Below are 21,937 nucleotides of genomic sequence, written 5' to 3'. Positions count from 1 at the left end.
GGGCCTGGGGCAGATTCGCAGCGGCCCCTCGTCTGGGCCGCTGGTGACCTGGGGGCCAGGTGCCACGGGGAGAAGACAGCTGGGGCTGGCAAGCCCACTCCACCTCCCACTCAACACGCTGTCCTTCCCCATTCCCTTTGCAAAGAATATTTTTCTAACGCCTGTGCCGGGCTGGACAGGCATTTCTAAAACTATTTTGGTACTTGCTCCTGGGCCAGCACCCACCCCTGCCCCCTAGTCTGTGCACGAGTGCACATGTGTGTGCATATGTGACTGGGAGCTTTGCTGCCCCACGACTGGGGTCCAGTCAGGTGCGTGTGCGCGTGTGTGTGTGTGTGTGTGTGAGGAGGAGGGCTGGTCAGGATGGGTTTTCTTGTAGATCGTACCTTGGGGGTTTTTTCCTGTCATTTTGTTAAGATTAGCGCTGTTTTAATATTAAAAATACTGATTTTTAATATTGAAAATAAAAGCATTTAATATCTCTTAAAAGGCAACCACGCTGCTTTGTCTCCGGTGGGGAGGGGGCGTCACGCGGGAGCGCCCACTGGAGGGACCAGAGCCCGGTGCTGCTGGGGACTGCGGCGCTGGGCGGGGGGGGTGGTGGCCAGAGCAGGGGCTGCGAGGGGGCAGGGGGGGGGCTGCAGGCAGGGGGCGCCGCCCTAGGCCAGGGCCTTGCGGAAGGTGCTCCACGCGTGGAAGCAGCGGGTGAAGGCGTGCTGCTCGTTGCCCTTGCGGACCAGGCGCAGGCGGCGCGGCTGCTCGTGCTCTTTGGATCGCATGTGCTGGATGTAGACCTGGCCAACGGGTCGGGGTGTGAGCTGTGGGTGGGCCTCGTGCCCCCACCCCCTCCGGCCGGCCTTGGTCCTCCCCACCACCTGGCGCACCTGGCAGGCCTTCAGGCTCAGTTTGATCTCCACCTGGCTTGTCTGGGTCCCCACCCACATGTAGACCTGTGGGCACAGCAGGGCAGGGGGTCTCAGCTTCCCATCTAGCAGTGGGTGGGCTCCCCGAGTGGGCAGGGGCCGCGGGAGGGGAGGGGCCGCACCTCATGGCCATTGTCCAGCAGCATGATGTCGTCGTCGGCCAGGTCATCCTGGCAGAAATCCGAGCACTTCTCCGTCACTGCGAAGTAGCCCTTCTCGTTGGAGCACCTGGGGGTCGGGAGGGACTGCGAGGTGAGGGTGGCAGGCGCAGGCCCCGGGAGGAAGCTGGGGAGGGGTCTGGGCCCCCAGCCTCACCGGAAGAGCCTGGTGTGCTTCATGTATTCGGCGTCATCATCATACGGCTTCTGGGCCCCGATGCCCACCCAAAAGAAGTTCTCGGGCTCCTCGCCTTCGTTGATGACCTGTGGGAAGGAGTCTGTCTGGCCCAGGGCCCCGCTCTGCTCCCACGCCACTGCCCACCCGCCCGCCACCTGCCCTCGTCACCTGCTTGCTGTAGGATGTGTCAAACATGGTGTTCAGGATATCTTCCGCGAGCTTGGCCTCGTCTGGGTCCGACGCCCGGCCCACCCACGCGTACACGATGCCCTGGTTGTCCTCGCTCTCAAAGGGAACCTGAGGAGCGTGCAGGGGGTCCAAGTCCCGGCCAGCCCACAGCCCATCACCCTGCCCCACAGTCCCCGCCACACCCACGACCCCACCTTGAGGATGAAGCAGAACTCGGAGTTGAGGAGGCTGGAGTCAGTGTTGATCTGGATGCACCTGCGGGTGGGAGATGTCAGCAAGGGGTCCCTGCTGGCCACTGACCCCTGCCTGCCCACCGCACGCTCCCTCCCCCCAGCCGGGCACCGGGTGCACAGGGCGCTGCCGTTGGTGCGGATCTGGTAGAGGCTGGGCTGCTGGGCGCCCTGAGCCGCCTTCCTCTTGCCCCGATGGATGATGAACTTTCTCTTGAAATGGGACAGGAACTTGGGGTTCTCCTGCTGCTGTGTCATGCGTACCACCTGGGGGTATGGAAGCGTTAGGGGCAGCTCCCTGGACAACCTCCCCCCGCCCCCAGCGCCAGGCCTCCATGGGTCTGCCCCTCTCCAGAGATTATGGGGGCGGGGCCTGGGTGGGGCGGGGCGGGGCCTGGGTGGGGCGGGGCCTGGAAGGGGGGCGCGGCAGACACACCTCTAGCTTGCCTGGGAAGAGGCTCTCGAACTTCTTCTGCAGGCTGAAGGTGAAGGTGAGCCAGCCCATGTTGGAGGCTTCCCGGCCCTGCCAGAAGTACACGATGCACTGGAAGTCCTCCTCGGGCTGCTTCTCCTCTGCCTCGGCCGCTGCCTCCTCGCCTTCTTTGCCCTCCGCTCCCGCTTTCTCCTCTTCCTTCTCTTCCTTCTTCTCCTCCTCCTCTTCGTACTCCACGGGGACCCAGTACCTGGGGGGTCAGAGGGCGATGAGCGGGGGGCTCGAGCCCCCAAGCCTCAGGGGAGGGGCCGGGTGACGGAGGCGCCGCGGGGGCACCTGCAGAGGAAGACGTAGCAGTCCTGCGTGTAGAAGTGGCCGAACTCCTCCTCGGGCAGCCTCGCGAACTTCTTGCCCTCGAGCACAAAGCCCTCCATGCCGTCCAGGTCCTCGTTCCACTCCTCCATCAGCTGCTCGGCCTGCACGCGACAGCCGCCAGTCACAGGGCAGGGCCCCGGCCGGAGCCCCCCCGCTGCCCGCGGCCCCCTCCCACTGCGGCGGGGACCCCACCCCCACCCCCCGCGCCGAGCCCGCCCCGCCCCGGGCCCCGCCCCCACCTCCGCCAACGCCATGGGCGGCTGCCGCGGCAGGAACAGCGCCGTGAGGTCAGCCTTCATCTGATCTTTCTTCTCCGCGTCGCGCTTCACCTTCCCGGTGAGTCCCGGGCCCTGCAGCACGGCCTCCGCGTTGCGCGTGTAGTCCACTGTCAACACGTCGTCCCAGTTCTTGAACTTGGCCTTGAACACCTGCCGAGAGGGAGAAAAGACAGCTGGAGTGGTGGGTCTGGTCGCGCGAGGCTTGGGGGGCGGGGCCCAGAACGAGGGCGGGGCCTCGTTGCGGAGGGGGCGTGCCCGATGGGCGGAGCCGGGGCGTGGCCTGTGCCGCGCTCCGCACCTGCGCCTCGGTGCCCTCCAGGCTGCGGCTGACCGCGGCGTGGCGCGGCCTGTGCAACATCCCGCACAGCTCCTGGCCCAGCTTGAGGGCGGCGGCGCGCACCAGGCGCGGGGATTTGCGGCCCAGCCAGATGAACACGTCGGACCAACAGTCCAGGATGTACACGCAGCGCGTGTCCAGCAGGCTCTGCAGCTGTAGGGCAAAAGCTGGAGGTCAACGCTGATGCTGGGCCGCCAGCGAGGCATCCCGGGCCCCGCGCCCTCCTCCCTCCGTGTCTCACCAGCCGCATCCTGGGCAGCAGTTCCACCTTGGGCCGGGTCTTATGTTCCACAGAGAGCTTGTAGTTGATCTGCGGCAGCTCCAGATAGCCGAGGCCCAGGCCCACCTGGCAGCAGCAAGGGGTGGGCGTGGCAGGGGCGGGGTCTGGGGCACAGGAGCCTCCCCCCTCCCGCCCCCGGCAGCCCCCTGCTTTGGAGTCTGGCTCCTGCCCGCTCCTCTCTGGACCTCAGCTTCCTCCCTCCACCGATGTCTGAAGGACATTCTATCAGTGGAAGGGCTTTCAAATGATGCCTTCCCTGCCTGCCCTCTCCAGGTCCTTACTGTCCCTAATTCTCTGTCCTCTTCTTGCCCGTCACCGAGAGAATTCAGGCCTGGCAGCCGGGCCCGCCGCCGCCTCCCTCCGCAGCCCCACCTTCCTGGAAAGGCACACTCCAGGGCTACTGCTCTCGGCCTCACTCAGCCGGCCTCTAAACCTTTGCTGCGGCTCTTCCTGTCCAGAAGGTGGCGCCCTCTCCCCACCAAAGTCCAGATGAAGAGCCGGGCCACCACAGTGGTGCGGGACCGACGAAGTTGGGCCAGCACTGCCCCCCGCACCACGGCTCACCTTATACAGCTTGGGCTGAGGTGGCCAGAAGTCATCGGGCACGTGCTTCTTGATCTCAGAGGGCTCCCCGCCCAGTGCCTCCCAGAACTCTGGGGGCTCCTGACCTTGCACCAGCAGTGTGATCTCTGCCTTCCCTTTCCGCTCGTTCTTGTTAATTTTCTCCGCAAAGAGCCTTGGGGGGTGGGGGGAAGTGTGCAAAGCCCTTAGTGAGTCCCATGCCCCTTCTTAGGTGACAATCTGTCTTTGCAGAAAATACCCCACCATGTCCTCATACCTGGCCTTGGTAGTGCTACTCAGTGTGGCCTGGGCCCCCCGCCACACGTAAATGTCCAGCCCTCGATCCAGCAGGAAAACAAACCTGGACGGGAGGGGCGGGAGGGGCAGTGATGGGCAGGGGCAGCAACTGCCCTCATGCCCTTGACCCTGCCCCAAATCCCTTGTGGTGGGGTTTAGCCCCCGTACTGGTCCGGCCAAGCTCAATGAGACAGGGGTTAAAAGGGTTGCTGGAAGGTCTTTTTTTTCTAGAACCCAAAACTGCGCCCCACTAGTGGGGAGGAGGATGGGCTCCAGCACTCCCCCCTGGAGGCATGGGGGCCTACCTTGGGTCCAGAGAGGCCCCCTTGAGAGGCACAGGCTCCAACTTGATGTTCTTTTTCCCATACACGCGGTACATCCTGGGGGCCGGAGCAAGAGTGACTGGGGCAGGGCGGGGCCCAAACACCCTCTCCTCCAATCCTGCCCAGCCGAGCCCAGGCCAGCGCCAGCCACCCCCAGAGCCCCTCACCTGGTGACATAGTGTGTGTCCTCCACAGTGTAGAAGCCACTGGCCGTTCCACCCTCGATGTAGGAGATGTCATTGTCAAACACCTGCGTGTGTGAGGGTGCAGGCCTTCATCCCTGAGCCACCCCCTTCCCCCACCAGACACCACCTGTCAGGAGGACAGACTTGTGTGCAGGGGCATCAAGTGCTACACGTTCGTCTCGAAGGTGTGAAAAAATAAAAAAGTAAGACCTGGGTCTATAAACAAACACACACGAGAGCATCAGGATATACGGAAATACGTGTTCACTCCTGTTCAGGTTTAGATACACACAGCATGAGCTCTGCGCGGTGGCAGGATCTGGCCAATGAGGCTTATCCAAGGCACAATTATTGCTAACAGATACACACAGCACCTTCAGATAGGCGTGTATCAGGGCACAGGACCAAGCAGGTTGATGCAAGAGGGCAAGGGGTGAATTAGGGTAAAATCTGGTGTGGATGGGTGTCTACGCATAACCAGTTGGCCGCGGGGACAGCACAGCTTTGCTTACAGGGCCCTCGGACTCAGGGGCCCGCCTCCCTGGTTCCCAGCCCGCAGCCCCACCCCCTCCCCTAGGGGCTGTTGGTCCCAGCTCCCCACCTTGGGCCTTACCTAGCTCTCCTGCCCCTGCTGTCTGCCTGAGGTCTCAACCACCCTCCCATCCCCCCACCTCTGGTCTCAGCAGCGGGAGCCAAAGGTCTTCGCCCCGCCCCAGCCCCGCCCCAGCCGCTGGCCACGCCCGCCGCCCGGCCCCGCCCCACCCCAGGCCCTCCCCTCCGGCCGGCACCTGCAGGAACTCCTCGCTCTCCTCGCCCATCTCCTCCCGCACAGTGCGGCACTCGGCACCCAGGTAGTTGCGCAGGTTCACGGCATGGATGGCAGAGCAAGCCTTCTTGTCCAGTGTGGCCTCCCCGCCGATCCAGTAGTAGATCTCCCAGTTCAGAGAGCCACTGTCATCCAGGAAGGTCTGGGGGCGGGGCACAGGCCGTGTCAGGCCTTGCCAGGGCCTCCTGGCTTGCCGGCTCACCCCGCAGAGGCCCCTCGAGGTGCCACAGACTCCCCTGCCCCAGGGCGGGTTGCACTGATGCACCTCTGCCTGGGCCACTGCCATCTGGCCCCCTTTGCAAAGTCTTCCCCCTCCCACCTTCCCTCAATGAACAAAACTGGAGTTGCAGGGGCGCCTGGGTGGCTCAGACGGTTAAGCGTCTGCCTTCGGCTCAGGTCATGATCCCAGGTCCTGGGATGGAGCCCCACGTCCTCAGCGGGGAGTCCGCTTCTCCCTCTCCCTCTGCCTCTCCCCCTGCTTGTGCGCTCTCTCCCTCTCTCAAATGAATATTTTAAAAAACCAAAAAACCCAAAAAACTGGAGTTGCGGACTCTGAGCCATCTAAGATAAGGTTCCTGGGGGTCACGTAGCCCCCAGCAACACGCCCAACCCTCACCTTGAGCACAATGTAGCAGTCAGCCTCATAGAACTTGCCGTGGAAGGCTTCCTCCACCAGCACAGGCAAGAAGTTCTCGATCTGCCAGATGGTCAGACCAGGCAACTGGCCCACATCCTCCATGAAGAACTCAGAGTAGTCAAGGCGTGGCTTCTCCAGGCCCTGGTCCCAGCGCCGTGCCTTGCCCCCAGGGGCTCGGGCGTCAGTACTCTCCTGGGGTCACAGTCAAAGGCATGGCTTGCCTCTACACAGCCACTCAGTCTGGCCTCTTTATTTGCTACCCACCTCAGGGCCTTTGCACGGGCTGTCCTCACTACCCAGGACCCACTCTCCCTCTTGGCCGGGGTCACACAGTCTGTCTTAAGCAGAGCCCAGGGTCACTTGCCCCTGTCCCAGCCCCTGGCCTGGCTTACCTCCTGCTTTTTGTTCTTCTCCTGGGCCACATCGGACATGCCTTTCAGCACCTGCTTAGCCTGGTCATCCTGGGCTGAGTCCTTGCGTCTCCGGAGCCGCATCTTGCGAGCCAGGGGGTCCTTGGGCCCGCTTCCTGCTTGGGGGGCGGTGGTGGGGGGGGAGTAAACAGCTGGACCCTGGCTGGGCCCGCCCCCTTTGGGCATCCAGTCAACCAGGGGCCAACCCAATGCCCCAGGATCCACAAGCTGTGTGTGTCCCACCCAGGGTACACATGGGTAAGTCGAGGCCCGGAGAAGCACCCCCTCGGCACCCCGGCCAGACCTGCTCTGCTTACCAGCGGCTGCAGCCACTGTGGCAGGCGAGGCTCCTGCCAGCCGCAGCTGGTTCTGCAGCGAGAAGTCGATGTTGTACCACTCGGCGGTGCGGTCTGCGGGCTTGGGGGGCATGACCAGGCTGGGGTTCTCCCGCACGTCCAGGACCTGCCTCGTGGGGTGAGCAGACGTGGCACTGAGCCTGAAATCTACCTCCCAGCCACCGTGCCCCGGCTTTCTGGCTCTTGGCAACCAGGGGCCTGGGCTGCATCCCAGCTCTACAGCTGCCCGTCAGGGCTCCGCTTTTCCCATCTGTGGAGCGTGACCTTGCGGGCTGGTAGTGGGGCTTAGAGGATGCTGTCGAGCACGGTATGGACACGGGGGTGTGGCTCGTCCTCTCCCTTCCGTGGCACTGGCACCCCTCCAGGGGCCTCTGCCAGGTCCCCCCACTCCAGTGACCCCACCCTATCCAGTTTTTCCTGAGGGGCTGTCGTCAGCTCCGGCCTCCCCATCGGGCCCCTCCTCCCCCTCCGCAGCGGCCCTGGCCTGCCCGGACCTCGATCTCCGTCAGGAAGTGGATGGCCTCCGGGAGGGTCACCAGGCGGTTCTTGTTCAGGACGAGCTTCTTCAGCTTTGTGCACCTGTGAGGGCAGAGCCGGAGCCTCAGGGAGGTGACAGATGAGGTGTGGGGGGAGGCGACAGACGAGGTGTGGGGGGAGGGAGGGAAACTTCCGGTTTTGGAGATGGGGAGCCGAGCAGCCCAGCCAGTTAAGACAGCAGCGGGTTTAAACAGGCCAAGAACGGCGGGAGAGGCTGAAGCAGCTGAACGGGAGTCTCCTCACAGCTAAGTGACTGGGAAGGACTTTCGGTGACCTCTACAGAACGGCATTTTTCAGAGTCACCTTCTGCAGAAATGAAGGCCCCCGGATATGAACCACAGAACAGTGAAACACGTATTCTGTCCTCACATTCACTTGGAAGCCACTGAGGGGCCCTCTGTTCTCTCCGAGTCCTGGGGAGGCCATGCTAGGACTCTGTGACCTCCGGAGGGAGATGCAGATGGTGCCATGTCCAAACTCACGTGGCAGGGAAACCCGTCCAGCCTCATCCCTGTCAGCGTCCTCCCACACTGTGCCAGGGGGCACCCACATCAGGAATCGCTGGCACAGGACTGGGTGGGCTTTCCAAACAAAACCGAAATAAGCCATCCACTTTGCACGATGCTCAGAGGGCACAGGGTGGGTTCTGGCTACGAGGCTGGGGTCTTCAGTGCCGTAAGGCCCCCCGCCCCCACTCGCCCCAGCACCTGCACAGGCTCTCAGGGATCAGCTCCAGGTTGTTGTTGGCGGCCATGAACTCCTCTAGGCTGGTCAGCTTGCCGATGCCCGAGGGCAGCCCGTCAAAATCCAGCTTGTTGGAGTTCAGGTACAGCTTCTTCAGCTTGGTGAGCTTGCAAATGGCAGACTATAGGGGGAGACATGGGCGTGGGTGGGCGGGAGTCAGGGGCAGGAACCAGGGCAGCTCAGCAGCCTTCCCTCTCCCACCCCGGGCCTGCACATACAGGGAGCGAGGTGAGCTGGTTGCGGGACAGGTTCAAGGTCTCCACGTGCACCCACTGGTCGATGCACAGGGAGAGCTCCGTGATCTGGTTGCTGCTGAGGTTGAGGCGGCGCAGGCTGGGGAGGGTGTACAGGCACTCGGGCACCCGCGTCAGGTCGTTGCAGGACAGGTCCACATCTGGGGTGCGGGGGTGGGGGGAGGCACATCAGTGGGGGCCCCCATGGCCAGCTCCAGGGGTAAGAGCCCTAATGTGAGCCCCAACTCCACTCTCTCCAGGCTCTGTGGTCTTAAGCAAGTGACTGAATCTCTCTGAGCCCCGGTTTCTCCGTTTGGAAAAACCTGACACCAGTGGGTCTAAGCATCAAGCCAGTGCTCGTAACTTGAGGAGTTAGCACTAGTCATCACAGTAACAAAAAGAAGAATCATGACGTAATTGCATCCTTTTCCCTCCGGGAGGTGGCCAGGAAACTAGGGTCAATCCCGTCCTCCATAAGGAAGCCAGGGACCTGAAGGGACCAGAGCCCGCGGAGACCACCCAGGGACTGCCTACCTGCGAGGTTGCTCAGGCCCTCCAGGCTAGTGGGGAGGTTGCTCTGGGTGCGCTGCGTGTTCCTCAGGTGCAGGGTCTGCAGGGCTGTCAGAGCCGGGAGCTGCCTGCAGAGAGAGTCGAGAGCATGGGGCTGAGACGGACTGAGAAGCCCAGGTCAGGGGTGGCTGTGGCATGGGGGAGACAGAACGCCGGACTGAGGTAGGGCCTGATGCTTTGGAAGGATGGGGCCTGAGGGGCCCAGCCCCCACAGGAGGGGTGGGGTTGTGGTGGGCCGGGGGCCAGACGGCCCAGGGAGGGCTCTGGAGGGGTGTGGTGTGCGGAGGCGCCCACCGGAGCTGTGCGTGCAGCAGCGGGTTCCCGTTGAGCACGAGCGTCTGCAGGTGCACCAGGCGGCGCATCTGTGGGGGCAAGCTCTCCAGGCGGTTCTCACTGAGGTCCAGGTACAGCAGGTCGGTGAGGTTGATGAAGAGCTGGTTGGGGATGGTGTCGATGCTGTGGGTGGGTGGGGGTGAGGCAGGCAGGGGGCCGTCAGTGCCAGACGCATGCCTCCTGGGCCCAGCACACCCACCGTGCTGTAATCCCACCCCAGACCCTCCTCCCTGCCCCGCCCTGGCTGGCAGGTACCTGTTGTGGCTGAGGTTCAGCACCAGCATGTTCTTGGCGTTCTCCAGCTCCCGAGGGCACTCCGTCAACTGGTTGTAGCTCAAGTCCTGGGTGGAAGCAGGGCGGCCAAGGCAGGGGTCTCAGGGCCAGTGCCACGCTGCTGGGCCTCTGCCAGCCTTGGGGATCGGGGGGCGGGGGGCACTGAGGAAGGAGTGGATGAGGGGGTTTCAGAGCCAAAGGGAGACAGTTGGGATCCTGTGAGAAAGCGTGCCTAAGTTAGGGCTCTGACGCCATGAGTGAGCTCAGGTAAGGCACTCTGCGCCTCAGTTTCTCTGTCTGTTAAATGGTTTACCAGTGGCTGCAGGGACCACTCTAATAGATGAGGACTGACTGGGGGGTCAGCAGAGGCCAGGTAGGTGGGGAACCACTGACCAGAACTGAGAGGTCATCCAGCTTGAATATGTCATCGGGGACTCCGGAATTCTTCAGGCTGTTGGCTCGAGCCACAATGGCCTGGGGAGAAACCATGAGAGTCCATGATTCCCGGCTTCTACCCCCAGGAAGCAGCAGAGATCAGGGAAGGACAGCGCCTCGGGAAACCCCCAGGGGCCCAAGTGCTGTCCTAGCCTGGCCTTTGCTCACAGTCCCTCCACCTGGCGAGCTCTTCCTGGCCTCCTGATGAGCTCCTATTCACACCTCAAAGCCCAGCTCATATGTGCCCCAGAGCCCAGCATGTCCTCAGGGAACCCGAGAAAGAACTTCCCCATTCCAGAGAGCAAGATAAGGGGGTAGCTCTGAGGCAGAGTTTCTAGGACAGAGGGAGAGGGCTGGACCAGAACAAACTCAGAGTGCGGACGGAGAGCAAGTCTGTTTTCTATCCTCTCAGGGCTGAAACCTCAGAAGGTCTGAGGGGGGAGAGAGGACAGGCCACAGGATGGTGCCACGACTACGAGCACCAACGGGGCTGCTGCCACCTTTCCTTCAGCCCTAGTGTCTGTGCAGGGCCACACTGTGGCTTCATAGCTGTCACCCGCTGAACCCTCCCCGGAACGTGGAAGGAACTTGTCCAAGGTCGTGCAGCCAGGAAGCGGTGGGGCCCAGATCTGAACTCAGGCCTCCCAGGTCCAGAGGCTGTGCTCTTAATATCTGGCCTTAGATGGGAACAACCCTCACCGAGGCCCAAAGGGTCTAGATAGGGGCCTGAAGTTCTGGGATGTCAGAGGCTCCGTGGAGAGCAGAGGGGTGACAGGACCACCGTGACCACCTTTCTTCAGGGCCAAACCCGTTTTCCCACTGCCTGGCCACTTGACTTCAGCCTCAGGCAAGTGACCTTGGGCAAGAGACCTGGCTCTCTGTGTCTTCATCTGTGAACTTGGTGAGGGTCAGGATTATATGGAAAAATCCATGAGGAAGAGTTGGAACAGTGCTTGGCTGGTATCAGCTGTTTTTACGGTACTTGTTGTCTAAAAATGGGTGGGAGTTTGGGTTTTTTATTTTTTCTCCCCACGTGGTACTGACCGCAGGGCATTATGGTAATCCTTCCCCTTTAGGAACAGGCCTCTGAGTCTGACACGGCAGCGGTGCTGGTCCCCCTGGGGGCTGACCCTGCCCTCAGGCCACTGGCTGGGCTCCGGCCCCCACCCCCGAGCTCAATGGCCTGTAGCAGCACTCACCCGCAGGGACGGCAGGCTGGACAGCTCCCCGTGAAGCGTGGTCAGGTTGTTGTGGCTCACGGACAAGTGCTCCTGGGCCAGGACAGGACAGCAGAGGCTCAGCAGTGTGGGTAGGGCGCCTACAGAGTCCCCATCCGCCACCAAAACCTTGCACCATCCAGGGGGCCCTCAGCCACACAGGCTCAGGCCACCTCTTGCAGCCTCCCTCCCTCACACAGCCCATCTTTACTTGCACACCTCCTAGGACAGGGTGCTCACTCCCTCCCTGACAGCTCTGTTCATGGCTGTCAGTGTCTTTGTCTAGGTCGTCTCCATTCTGCACCAGCTCTGCCTGCCTGGGCCAGCCCCATCCACAGGGACCCTCCATGACTGCCCAAAGCCCCTTACCAGCTTCTGCAGGGCGGCCAACTCCTCCGGCAGGTAGCAGAGGCCCGTGCGGTTCAGCTTCAGCCACCGCAGACTGGTCATGGCCTTGACATTCTCAGGGAAGTAGCCGCCCTGGGCGGGGAGTGTCATGGTGAGACTGGTCTCACCCCAGACCCTCCGTGGCCCCCATGCCCATGGGAGCCTTTGGAGAGCAACGGAGGCACCTCTCAAAAGCTGTGCAACTCTGGACACATCACCTTGCCACTCTGTACCTCAACTTTATCAACGGAACGGGACGTTTAAAAGCCCCCCATGACAAAAGGACAGACTAATAGTCATGGTGGCTGTTGGCCTAAAATTTCTTGTTGGATTCTGAGCTCTGAGCGGGCCATGACGGAACTGGCTTGTCCCCAGTGCAATTAGCTTGGCTCAAATTCCTCTGCCTGCCATTCTAGGCCCTCACTAGGCTTCCAGAGATGGGAGTACCCCTGAGCCTCCACCAATGCCAGCCTATGCCCCCACCGGGCCATCAGCAAACAAGCCGTTCTTGGCAAGGTCCAACCCCCTGTGTAAGGCCCCAGGTCCCCATCCGCAGAGGCACAGCCTTGTTCATGCCTTCGGGAACACCTTCGGGCAGGCAGTCTGAGGCAGCATGTGCCTTCAGGGCCCCTGGCTGGTGTCCCCAGCCCCCTACAGCCACATTCCCGGCTGGTGACTCAGACTCTCCCAGTCTGGAGACGTCAATGAGACCCCAGGTGAGGATGGCGGGGATGGGGGCAGAGGAAAGTGGTGTATGCACGTGTGGGTAAATGCAGCAAGGCCCCGCTCGCCTCCTCAGCAGTGGCCCAACCCAACCCCAGGGAAAGCCTGGGCCCCCCACCCCCTGCAGACCCAGGCTGACACAACACTCACCCCAGCCTGACTCCACTCACTTACCCACCCTGCCGCCCAGGGTGACCTCCCTGTACCGGGCCAGCTCTCATTTCCACTCCTGCCCAGCCTCCTCTGGTCACCAGCACTGCCCACCTCATTCCTGGGCCTCTAGAACCGCCTCCCCCCACCAGCTGGCTGGAAGGCTGGGCTCCAGCTCCTTGTGGCCCTAGTCTATCAGTCCCCACCGCCCCCACCTGGGGCCTCACATCTGCCTGAGAGTCTCCACACCAACTAATCCACGCCCCCAAGACGGCTACTTGATTGCCCCTTCGCCGGATGAGAAAACCCAGACTCTGAGAGGGGAAGTGACTTGCCCAAGACCACACAGGCTAGGGTGGCGGTGGCAGAGACAGGGACAGGGCAGTGATGAGTGTGCTCAGGACCCGCCCCCGACAGCCCGGTAGCAAAGCCGGCCAGGAGTCAAGGCCTGGCTTGGGCGTGTGACCTCAGAGGGGCGGGGACCGAGGGCCGGGAAGGCGGGAGCAGAAGCTCGCAAGACCCCCAGGCCCCTCTCCGGCCCGGGCGGGGCCCAGACCCCCGGACTGGGACACGGGATGGGGGCCCCCAGCCCAGCCCGCTTCCTGGCGTGACTCGGCGCTCCAGTGTCCGCCCGGCCCCGGCCAGTCCCGGGCTTCCCGTGCGGGCCCTGAGCGGGGGCACCGGGGGTCCGTTCCGGGAGGGGTCGGGAGCGCCGGCGGGAGCCCCACCCCGCGTCGTCCGCGCAGTCCCCGGAGGCGGGCGGGACAGGAAGCGGAGACGGGCGCGGGCCCCAGCGGAAGAGACGGCCTGGAGGGAGGTCGGCCCCACGCCGGGCCGGCTCACCTTGAAGTCGTTGCCGCTGAGGTCCACACCGCGCACGAACGGCAGCACCCCGGTGGCCTCCATGGCGCCGCTCTCGCTGCCGGGCCGGGCCGGGCGCAGGGGGCGGTGGGGCGAGCCGCGGGCTGGGCCAACGCCGGCCCCGCCCCTTTAACCCGCCCCCGCCCGGGCCGGCGGGCAGGCGGAGCCCCGGCCGCGCCCCTAGCCAGCCCGCCCACCCGCGCGCCGCCGGGAAGCGCCGGGCCCGCCGGGCGCTTTGGGACTCCCTGGGCCTCAGTTTCCCCGTCTGTTCGCTGACCAGTCCGGGCTCCCTCTGTGCTTCCGAAGCCTTCGTAGGCTAAGTTCCAGCGACCTATGGGGGGCGCGTATCACAGACCCTGCAGGTCCGAGCACTGTCCCCTGGGCTGCTGCAGCGGCTGGCCGTGACCTCTGGAGAGATTATGGACCCAGGCCTGGGGGCGCACGGACCCGGGAGTCTCTATCCCCTCACTGGGCCCTGCATGGCGACCAATGAATGGTAGCAGGAGGCCTGGGTCCTTGGGTCCTGGGGCTCTGGGCAAACCCCAGGTCTCCTCCTGGCCTCAGTTTCCTCATTTGGGCAATGCTTCCTAAGGTTGTCGCCAGAAACAAACGCAGGTGTAAGTCGCAGCATACAGCAGGCGCTCAATAAGTGGCACGTTATTATTCCCGCTTAAAGTCAACATCCACCCTTGTCTCTCTTTATTTCCTTGCTCCCCCACCAGCCGGCACATAGTAGGTCCCCAATAAATAAATGCCGAGTGAGCCACAGGTTATATGCACAATCATCCTTCGTAAGGGAGGAGGGGGCCTTGTGATACCCATTTCATAGGAGAGAAAACTGAGGCCAGAATGGTGCAGTGGCCCGCACACGGTCACACGGAGCAGGTGGCAGGGGTGGCCTCCTGAGTCGCGCTGTGTGCCCCGCGGGCCAACAGATAAAATAACGAAGCCCCCACGGCACACTCAGGGTGACCTAAAGGGTCAGGCAAGCGGGCCTTCGGGCCAGGTACCACCTGCTTGCCAGGTCCCGGAAACAACGTAAGCGCAGACAGCTTTCTCTACACCGCTGCCTCACACGCAAGCACACACGCCTTCACAACGGGCCCTAGGGACCCGCTTCTTCTGAACCCGGTCACCGCCCCCACACCTTCGGAATGCAGCCCTGCGCCTTTAAATCTGGAGTGCGTCCGAGAGTCCCGCCCCCGAAGGACCGGGTTGTCGACGAGGGGGCGTGGCCTGCTCCTCATTGCCGGAGCCGCTCAGTATTTTGGAACGTGGGAGGGGCCTCGGGCGCTCCGATTGGAGCGTTTCTGCGTGCGTCGGAGGTCAGCGGCCACCCCCGGGGCCTCGGTGTTCGGTTCCCGGGTCCTCCGAGTTCCATTCCCAGGCGGGTCTGGGCTCGGGGGCCCAGGCACACCCGCCGCGTCCTCCGGTCGCTGTGCTGAAGCCGCGACGCACGTACAGCCGGAGAGGGGCTGGGCGGCCCTGGTCACCCAGGCCCGGGCGTGGAGCGTGCGTCGGACGCAGGTCGGGGGCGTGGTCTCCGCCGGGGCCCGCGGTCCAGGCCCGGGAAGGAGGGAGGGGCTTTGGGCCCCAGGCTGGAGTTCGAGTGTCTGGCCTGCCGCTTCACGTCTTGGGCACATCACTGCGTTTCTCGGGGCCTGGGTGCCCTCCCCGTGAAGCGGGCCCTCACAGGCCCACCAGGGGTTGCTGCGCGGCCCGCTCAGCCCCGGCCGCGGGCAGCAGGTGTGGCGGAGGAGGGGAAGGACGGGAGGCACCTCAGGACGCTGAGTCGGGTTATTTTTAACCACCCGCGCCCCGAGTTGGAAGGCTTCGGTTTGGGGCCTGCGCGACCCCGCCAGGGGTTGGGCGGAGTCCAGTTTAGGTAGTAGGTAATTTCAAGTGCTTTACAGTTTGCAAGTAGATTCTTGGTCCCGCCGGAGATGGCTGGCAGTATTGATCAGCGCTGAGGAAACTAAAAGTGGCTGCGGGGCCTTGGTGGGTCACCCCCCCTCCGCCTAGCCTTCCACCAACCCAGTCCCCAGAGCCCTCTTGTCCTATTTTTAGTCTGGGCAAATTGGGGGCGGGGGTTGGGGCTGACTCCCGCGGTGATTCAGGCTTCAACTGCCCTAGGCATCTTGTCACCTGGCAACTGAGCCCTGGGCACCCACAGCAGAGCAGAGAGGGCACAAGTCCTTGGTGCCTGAGCTAGTCTGAGCCCATGGTCATCTGTTCAGGTCATGTGCTCAGGCGTCCGCAGACAGACAGTTCTGCCTGGTATCTGACAGGTTCCCTGAGTTTGCATCTGGGACACACACAGCACCCCACCCCACCCAACCCCAAGCTCTCAGGGCTGAGGGCAGAACCGGAACCTGGAGCTTGGTGGCCTGGGAAAGATCTCTGCCTCTCCAAGCGCCCGGCCGTACCCAGCCTTACGGTTCTAGGCTCCCCACTTGTAAACCCTTCTCCACGGCTGTGCCGTTTTACAGGTGAACAAACAGCTTCGGGCCCTCACCTTCCCTTCTCTGTTGCTTGGGCTTCCAGTCTCTGAGGACAGCTGCTCCCCTATCCCCACTGCCCCTGCCATTGTCCCAAACCTGAGGGGCCCAGAGAGGCCCCTGTCCAGAGGCACTGGGCCAGTTCTCTGTTTGGGGAGGGCGGGGAGGGCCCTTTATTATTTATTCATTTTTAAATAATCTCTACACTGAATGTGGGCCTGGAACTCACAACCCCGAGATCAAGAGTCGCATGCTCCACCGACTGAGCCAGCCACGCACCCCTTTTGGGGTCTTTAGAGTTACCTTGCTTGCTGTCCCCACAACCAGGCCTTCAACCTTGACTGACGTTTGCCTCCCTGGGAGGCCTGGGCCACCTCGCTCATCCTGTCCTTTGACTCGATTGCTTTCCCTCTGGGGGGCTACCCTGTTGAGATCTGGGGGGGAATTGTGGCCCCCTCAGCTTCACTGAAGTCCTCTCAAAGGCCTGAGGGGCCCTCCAGGGCAGCTTGTGACTTCTTTAGGCCTTGGTTTTCTCCTGCCCATGCCCAGCCCTGGTTAGGAAGCAGGATGAAGCAGCCTCAGGGAGCTGGCTGCAGGCCCCAGGAGACTGATCGGACTCTGGGAGTGGGCCAGAGTCAGGACGCTTTGCACTCATGGGTCTGGGTCCCTAAAATGGGGGTAGCGATCATAAGACTCACAGTCTTAGGGGATGTCCGGGGCCCTTGAGGGTGGGATGGAGAAGATGGGCCTCCTTTTCTGACCTGCCACAAGTCTCAGGGCCTTTCTACAGGAGCTCCCCTGTCTAGGGCGTGGGTGAGCTGTTTGCAGGTTTGGGGGAGGGGGCTTGGGCAGCTCCCCATCTCCTCCCAAGAAACCCCTTCTCCTGAGAAATTCCCAGGAACGCCCCTCACGGGCTCCACTCGTGGCAGCCCCAGCCTGATGGGGTCTGCCCCACTGGGCAGCCTGGCCGCCCCCACAGAGCTGTAACTACCCCTGGGCTCTTTTTTTTTTTAAGATTTTATTTTATTTATTTGACAGAGAGATACAGAGAGGGAACACAAGCAGGGGGAGTGGTTGAGGGAGAAGTAGGCTTCTGCAGAGCAGGGAGCCCGATGCGGGGCTCGATCCCAGGACCCTGGGATCATGACCTGAGCCGAAGGCAGTTGCTTAACGACTGAGCCACCCAGGCGCCGCCCCCCCCATGGGCTCTCTTACAGGCAGACGGACCATGGCGGAGTTCTCCCAGAAGCGGGGGAAGCAGCGTGATGAGGTGCTGGGCGGCACCCTGGACTTCCTCCTGGCCAATGCCCGCCTGGTGCTGGGCGTGGGTGGTGCCGCCGTGCTGGGGATTGCTACCCTGGCTGTGAAGCGGGTAAGGCCAGGCTGAGCCGCTTACACCTGGGGCTCCCAGAGGAGGACAGCAGGGCTGGGCATACAGCCGGTGGGGGGGGGGTACTGCCCAAGGTGGGGACCTGCTTCTCTACCCCAGCAACCTGCTTGGCGTTGCCCGCAGCTTTGGCATGGCCGCCCAGGCCTCAGATGCTCTGATCCTTGTCGCTCTGCCTGCAGCTCATTGACAGGGCCACCAGCCCTCGAGATGAAGATGACACCAAGGGGGACAGCACATGCCTGGAGGAGAGCTGGAAGGAACTGAGCCTCCTCAAGGCCACGCCACGTCAACAGCCCCGGAGCCCACCTGCTGCGCTCAGCCAGCCCCTGTCACTCCCCGGCCCCTCGCCAGCTGCCCCAGGTGAGTGGCACCCCTTCCCCGCTGACCTGGGTGGGTCCCCCTCTGCTGGTCCCTTTTGGGAGCTGGAACCCAGGCTCTACATTGACTGACCGTGTGACCCTAGGCCAGTCCCTGCTCCTCCAAGACGGCAGCCTCCCGGCATGTTCAGCAGGGGCCTGTGTCTCTGCCCTGCTAACCTCCTGGGTCGTGCCAAGGCTCCTGCCTCTGAGACATGCACTTGGAGGGGGGTCCCAGAGCGTGGCAGCAGTGTTATGGTGGTGAGGGGCCCCAGATGGGGAAACGGGGGCCCAGAACCTGCCTTCCCACTGTACACGAGGCTGTTTGAGGGCACTGGGCATCTGGGGCAATGAGGTTTGTCGTCACGTGCTCACTATATGTGAACTCGCGCTAAGCGCTCTCTCAGGTGGTCCTTGTACGGCTGAGAAGAAACGAGGCCCAGGATGTCGCTTGGTGGTGATGCAGCTTGGGTGGAGTTCTCTTGGCTCCTGACGGGGGGGGGGGTCCTCTGACACGGTCCCTGACCCGTTCCTTCTGCAGAGGGGCCCACAGACACCGGTCCTCAGATGTCGCCACCGCGTAGCTCCCCGGCACTGCTGTGCCTGACGTTCCAGGAGAAGCTGCTGGCCTTCGAGCGGGACCACGTGACCATCCCGGCGGCCCAGGTGGCTCTGGCCAAGCAGCTGGCCACTGACATCGCCCTCGAGCTGCAGGCCTACTTGCGGAACAAGTTCCCGGAACTGCCCTTCGGGGCGCTGGTGCCCAGCGGGCCGCTCTACGACGGGCTGCAGGCGGGGGCGGCCGACCGCGTGCGCCTGCTCGTTCCCCTGGCGCTCGAGCGGGGCCTGTGGGACCTGGTGCCCGGGCTGGACACTGTGGCCAGGGACCCTCGCTGCTGGGCCGTGCGCAGGACTCAGCTGGAGTTCCGTCCCCGCGGGAGCAGCCCCTGGGACCGCTTCCTGGTGGGCGGCTACCTGTCTCCGCGCGTCCCGCTGGAGCTGCTCCGCAAGGCCCTGGCCTCCTCCGTCAACTGGCCGGCCATCGGCGGCCTCCTCGGGTGCCTGATCCGGCCCAGCGTGGCCTCGGAGGAGCCGCTGCTCGAGGTGCAGCACGAGCGCCTGGCGCTCTCGGTGGCCGTGCTGCTGGCCGTCCCGGGCGCCGCCGCCGGAGATCCCGTCCTCCTGGCCTGGCCCCTGGAGGGCCTGGCCGGGAGCCTGTGGCTGCAGGACTGGTACCCCGCGGAGGCCGCCCGGCTGCGGGCCCTGGATGCGCGCGACGCCGGGGCCCGGCGGCGGCTGCTGCGGCTGCTGTGCGGGGTGTGCCGCGGCCACCCGGCCCTGGCGCGGCTGGACCAGTGCCACCTGAGCCAGGTGGTGCTGCGCCTGGGGGAGGCCGAGGCCGACTGGGCCGAGGCGGCCCTGGGGCAGCGCTTCCTGCAGGCCCTGGAGGCGCTCGTCCTCGGCCTGGAGCGGGCCAGCCTGCCGCGCCACTTCAACCCCGCCGTGAACCTCTTCGGCGGCCTGCGCGCCGAGGACATCGACGCGCTGGGCTTCGCGCTGTACAGCGGCCTGCGGGCCCCCGAGCGGCTGCTCTAGCTGGGTGGGGGCGGGGCGGCCGGCGCGGGTCTCGTGCGGGGGAGCGGGGAGCGCGCCCCCACCGCCCCGGCCTTTGGAGAGCACTTTTTCTCTTGCTTTAGCCAGAAGGAAAGAGGGGGCTGCGCTCTGCAAGCCCACGGGGCTAGCATGTACGGGGGCAGCTATCACGGGAGCCCCCCTGCCCCCAGGCCCGGAGAGCGCGGCCGGGCTGCCCGTGGGGACAGCCCGGAGCGCCGGCCACGCACACGTGCCCCGGCCGCCCCCCGGACCCTGGGCTCGGGACATCGTCGCCTGCACTGACCGCGCTGACAGGACATGGCTGCTGCTGTCCTAGGCAGGGGATAAAGGCAGCTCCGTTCTTCCGTTGAGAGGGTGAGTTAGCACTTTCCTCGGGTGCCAGCTCAGGCGTCTCGAGGCTTCTGGTGCTGGGTGGTAAATACTGAGTGTTTGTTTCGTCCCCCAGGGGCCGGAGTCACCTGCTACCTCCTGATCCCCTCCCCGGATTGCAGCTCCGGGGTGGACTTGAAGGCTGCGTCCCCCCATGTCACCTGCGTGTCTAGTTGGCTTGTCAAGCTCTCGCCTCGAGCCCGGAGCAGGAGGTCAGCGTGACGTGCTGCCCACCTCGGACCTCAGGGGAAGGCCCCTTTCTCTCCACCTGGGCCGTTATCGGGATGCAGAGTCCCCTGCGCTGCCCGCCTTGCCTGGAGCCAAGGACGCCCCACTAGCTGCTGCTGGGCCCGGCCGGAGAGCAGAGGCCGTCCCCCCACCCCCAAGGCCGGAGGAGCAGGCCTGGCCCCCACAGAGCCACCGTGAACGCCCCGCCGCCGCCTGAGTTCTCGCTGAAGCCTGGCACCAGTGGGGAGGGGGTTCTGCCTCACCTCCCAGACATCCCTCCTGGCTTTGGTATCCTTCTTGCTGAAGCAAAGCTATGCCTCAAAGAATGTGAGTAAGAATAAAAGGGGAAACTCCAGACGTCTGTGTGATTTGGGCTGGGCTCTTACGCGCAGTTCTGGAAGCTTGGCCATGGGTCTTGGGATCAGCCTGGGGGAGTTAGGGTTTAATTGGAAAAGTAGATCATGTGGAGAGAATATTACAAGGTTCCCGGTGTGATGTTTCACTTTAGTGATGGGAACCGACGAGTGAGGGACTTACCCCCCTGAGGTCTAAACTCTCAAGCCCCCCCTGTGCTTTTGTGGTGGGTAGGGCTGACCCCGAGCCCCTCGGCCAGCACGTCAGTGTTCAGAGAACTGTGAGGTCTCTACCCCCCTTGCCTCCTGGTGGCTCCACAAGTGGGGAACAGCCCCCCTCCCCCCGCCGCCCCAGACAGGGAAGTGAGAGCATGTCAGGGTCCCCACAGGAGTCAGGGCTGGGGCTCACTTCCTCTGTCACCACAGATGACAAGCGGGGCCTGGGGAGGGCCCCGGGCCATGCGTCTGACTACAGCCGCTGTTCCCATCCTGCTTTTCTCCTTCCCATCCTGTCCTATTTCCTGAGGCACCCCCCACGTCTTTGAGCAGTGAGTCCGGGACAAGGAGCAGGATCAATGTCCTCCCTCGTCTGAGGGCCAGCACCTGGGACCGATGAGCTGCGTCTGTGCGCCTCTGGATGCAGGCCCGGGGCTGCCCCGGGAGGTCATGAGGGCTCTGCCTCAGGGGCATTCAGACGGCTGGGTGGCTCCACAGAGAGGCTGTGGTGAGGGTCAAAGGGCGGGGGGCTGGTGCACGGGGAGCTTTGAGCACCTGTCGTGGCGGCTGTGGCGGCCGAGTGTGGGCAAGGGAACGGCCTGGAGGCAGACTGGGCGGGGCCTTGGTATTCTTGTCGGGAAAATGGGGGACTGTGTAATAGCAAGCTCTCAGGCAGCTGAGTGGGATAAATGCCGGCGTGCAGTGTGAGCTCAGCGCCTGGCACAAAGGAAACCACCCCCGAGCCCCAGTGTGGGCCCCTGCTGCCTCCCCCATGACCAGCGTCACGAGGCCCGAGCACGGCAAGGGGCGCCCGGTGCCAGGCCTGCGTCTGACCAAGGCTGGGCTCCTCGGGACCCCTGCTGAAGGGCTGGCTGGGCACGGCCGGGGGGCAGCCGTCTGGAAGCCAGCTGGGTCCAGAGCCCCTCTTCTTAGATGACCAAACCCCAACACGCGGTCCCCTCTGTGGAGGCCGCGTGCTTCAGGTGGCTCCGAAGTTCTCACACCACCATTTCGGTAAGACAACATCAGGATGAATTAAAAGGGAGAGAAAGCAGGCGCTCCTGGTTACATCATCTACCCAAGGTTAACGTCTGGGACTTCAGTTTCTAGCCAGAGAATCGGAAACAAGTCATTACTTCGCTAGGAGGCTTTTCGGGGCCTTGTGTGCTGGGCTGGCCCATTCAGCGCCCAGAGTAGCTGCTCATCAGTTTCATTCGCCCCTTTCATGCAAGGACAGTTCCAAGTCACTTGTGGTCTCAGCCCGGGGTTTAAATGTCTTCATCCTCGGACTCTGGCCGCAGTGGCAGAAGCAGGCCATCCATGTCCTCGGCTTAGCTTTACCAAGTGACCCAAAGCCAGGAGTTCGGATGACTGTGGTATGGCAGAGCTGTCCCCTGCTCAGAACAAAGGGATCGCCGGTGCAGATAAAGGACACCCCCCCATGGCAAATAGAAACTTACTAATATAAAATATG

The 21,937-nt window shown here is 63.5% G+C and overlaps 2 protein-coding genes across 11 annotated transcripts; one reads left to right on the top strand and one right to left on the bottom strand.

The window, feature by feature from the left end:
• Window positions 1-448: 448 nt before the first annotated feature.
• FLII (FLII actin remodeling protein) lies at window positions 449-13,554 on the bottom strand. 2 transcript variants are annotated; one of them, XM_034989735.1, is made up of 30 exons: window positions 13,422-13,554; window positions 11,688-11,798; window positions 11,301-11,372; window positions 10,060-10,140; window positions 9,649-9,734; window positions 9,355-9,516; window positions 9,025-9,128; window positions 8,476-8,651; window positions 8,221-8,378; window positions 7,471-7,555; window positions 6,938-7,082; window positions 6,603-6,739; window positions 6,190-6,402; window positions 5,536-5,715; window positions 4,730-4,812; window positions 4,545-4,619; window positions 4,220-4,303; window positions 3,946-4,117; window positions 3,343-3,447; window positions 3,063-3,254; window positions 2,726-2,914; window positions 2,448-2,587; window positions 2,115-2,361; window positions 1,791-1,945; window positions 1,643-1,703; window positions 1,428-1,556; window positions 1,239-1,345; window positions 1,046-1,151; window positions 885-950; window positions 449-794 (listed from the first exon to the last, which is right to left on the bottom strand). In XM_034989735.1, exons 1-30 carry the CDS (start codon window positions 13,482-13,484, stop codon window positions 660-662), a joined length of 3,819 nt encoding a protein of 1,272 aa, XP_034845626.1. In that variant the 5' UTR covers window positions 13,485-13,554; the 3' UTR covers window positions 449-659. The 2 variants fall into 2 exon arrangements, with proteins under 2 accessions (XP_034845626.1, XP_034845627.1); XM_034989736.1 differs by having other exon boundaries at window positions 6,603-6,736.
• A 1,132-nt stretch (window positions 13,555-14,686) lies between these two features.
• Window positions 14,687-20,249, top strand: MIEF2 (mitochondrial elongation factor 2). 9 transcript variants are annotated; one of them, XM_034989732.1, is made up of 6 exons: window positions 14,687-14,966; window positions 15,728-15,928; window positions 17,159-17,309; window positions 17,507-17,687; window positions 18,225-19,651; window positions 19,743-20,249. In XM_034989732.1, exons 3-5 carry the CDS (start codon window positions 17,166-17,168, stop codon window positions 19,277-19,279), a joined length of 1,380 nt encoding a protein of 459 aa, XP_034845623.1. In that variant the 5' UTR covers window positions 14,687-14,966; window positions 15,728-15,928; window positions 17,159-17,165; the 3' UTR covers window positions 19,280-19,651; window positions 19,743-20,249. The 9 variants fall into 9 exon arrangements, with proteins under 9 accessions (XP_034845623.1, XP_034845618.1, XP_034845621.1 ...); XM_034989733.1 differs by having other exon boundaries at window positions 14,914-14,966; window positions 17,155-17,309; XM_034989727.1 differs by lacking the exon at window positions 15,728-15,928 and having other exon boundaries at window positions 14,854-14,966; window positions 17,155-17,309.
• The last annotated feature ends 1,688 nt before the right edge of the window (window positions 20,250-21,937 follow it).

Source organism: Mirounga leonina, unplaced genomic scaffold (assembly GCF_011800145.1).
Source record: "Mirounga leonina isolate KUSES-001 unplaced genomic scaffold, KU_Mleo_1.0 Mir_488, whole genome shotgun sequence".
Lineage (NCBI taxonomy): Eukaryota > Metazoa > Chordata > Mammalia > Carnivora > Phocidae > Mirounga > Mirounga leonina.
This window is presented reverse-complemented; position numbering and strand designations above follow the sequence as displayed.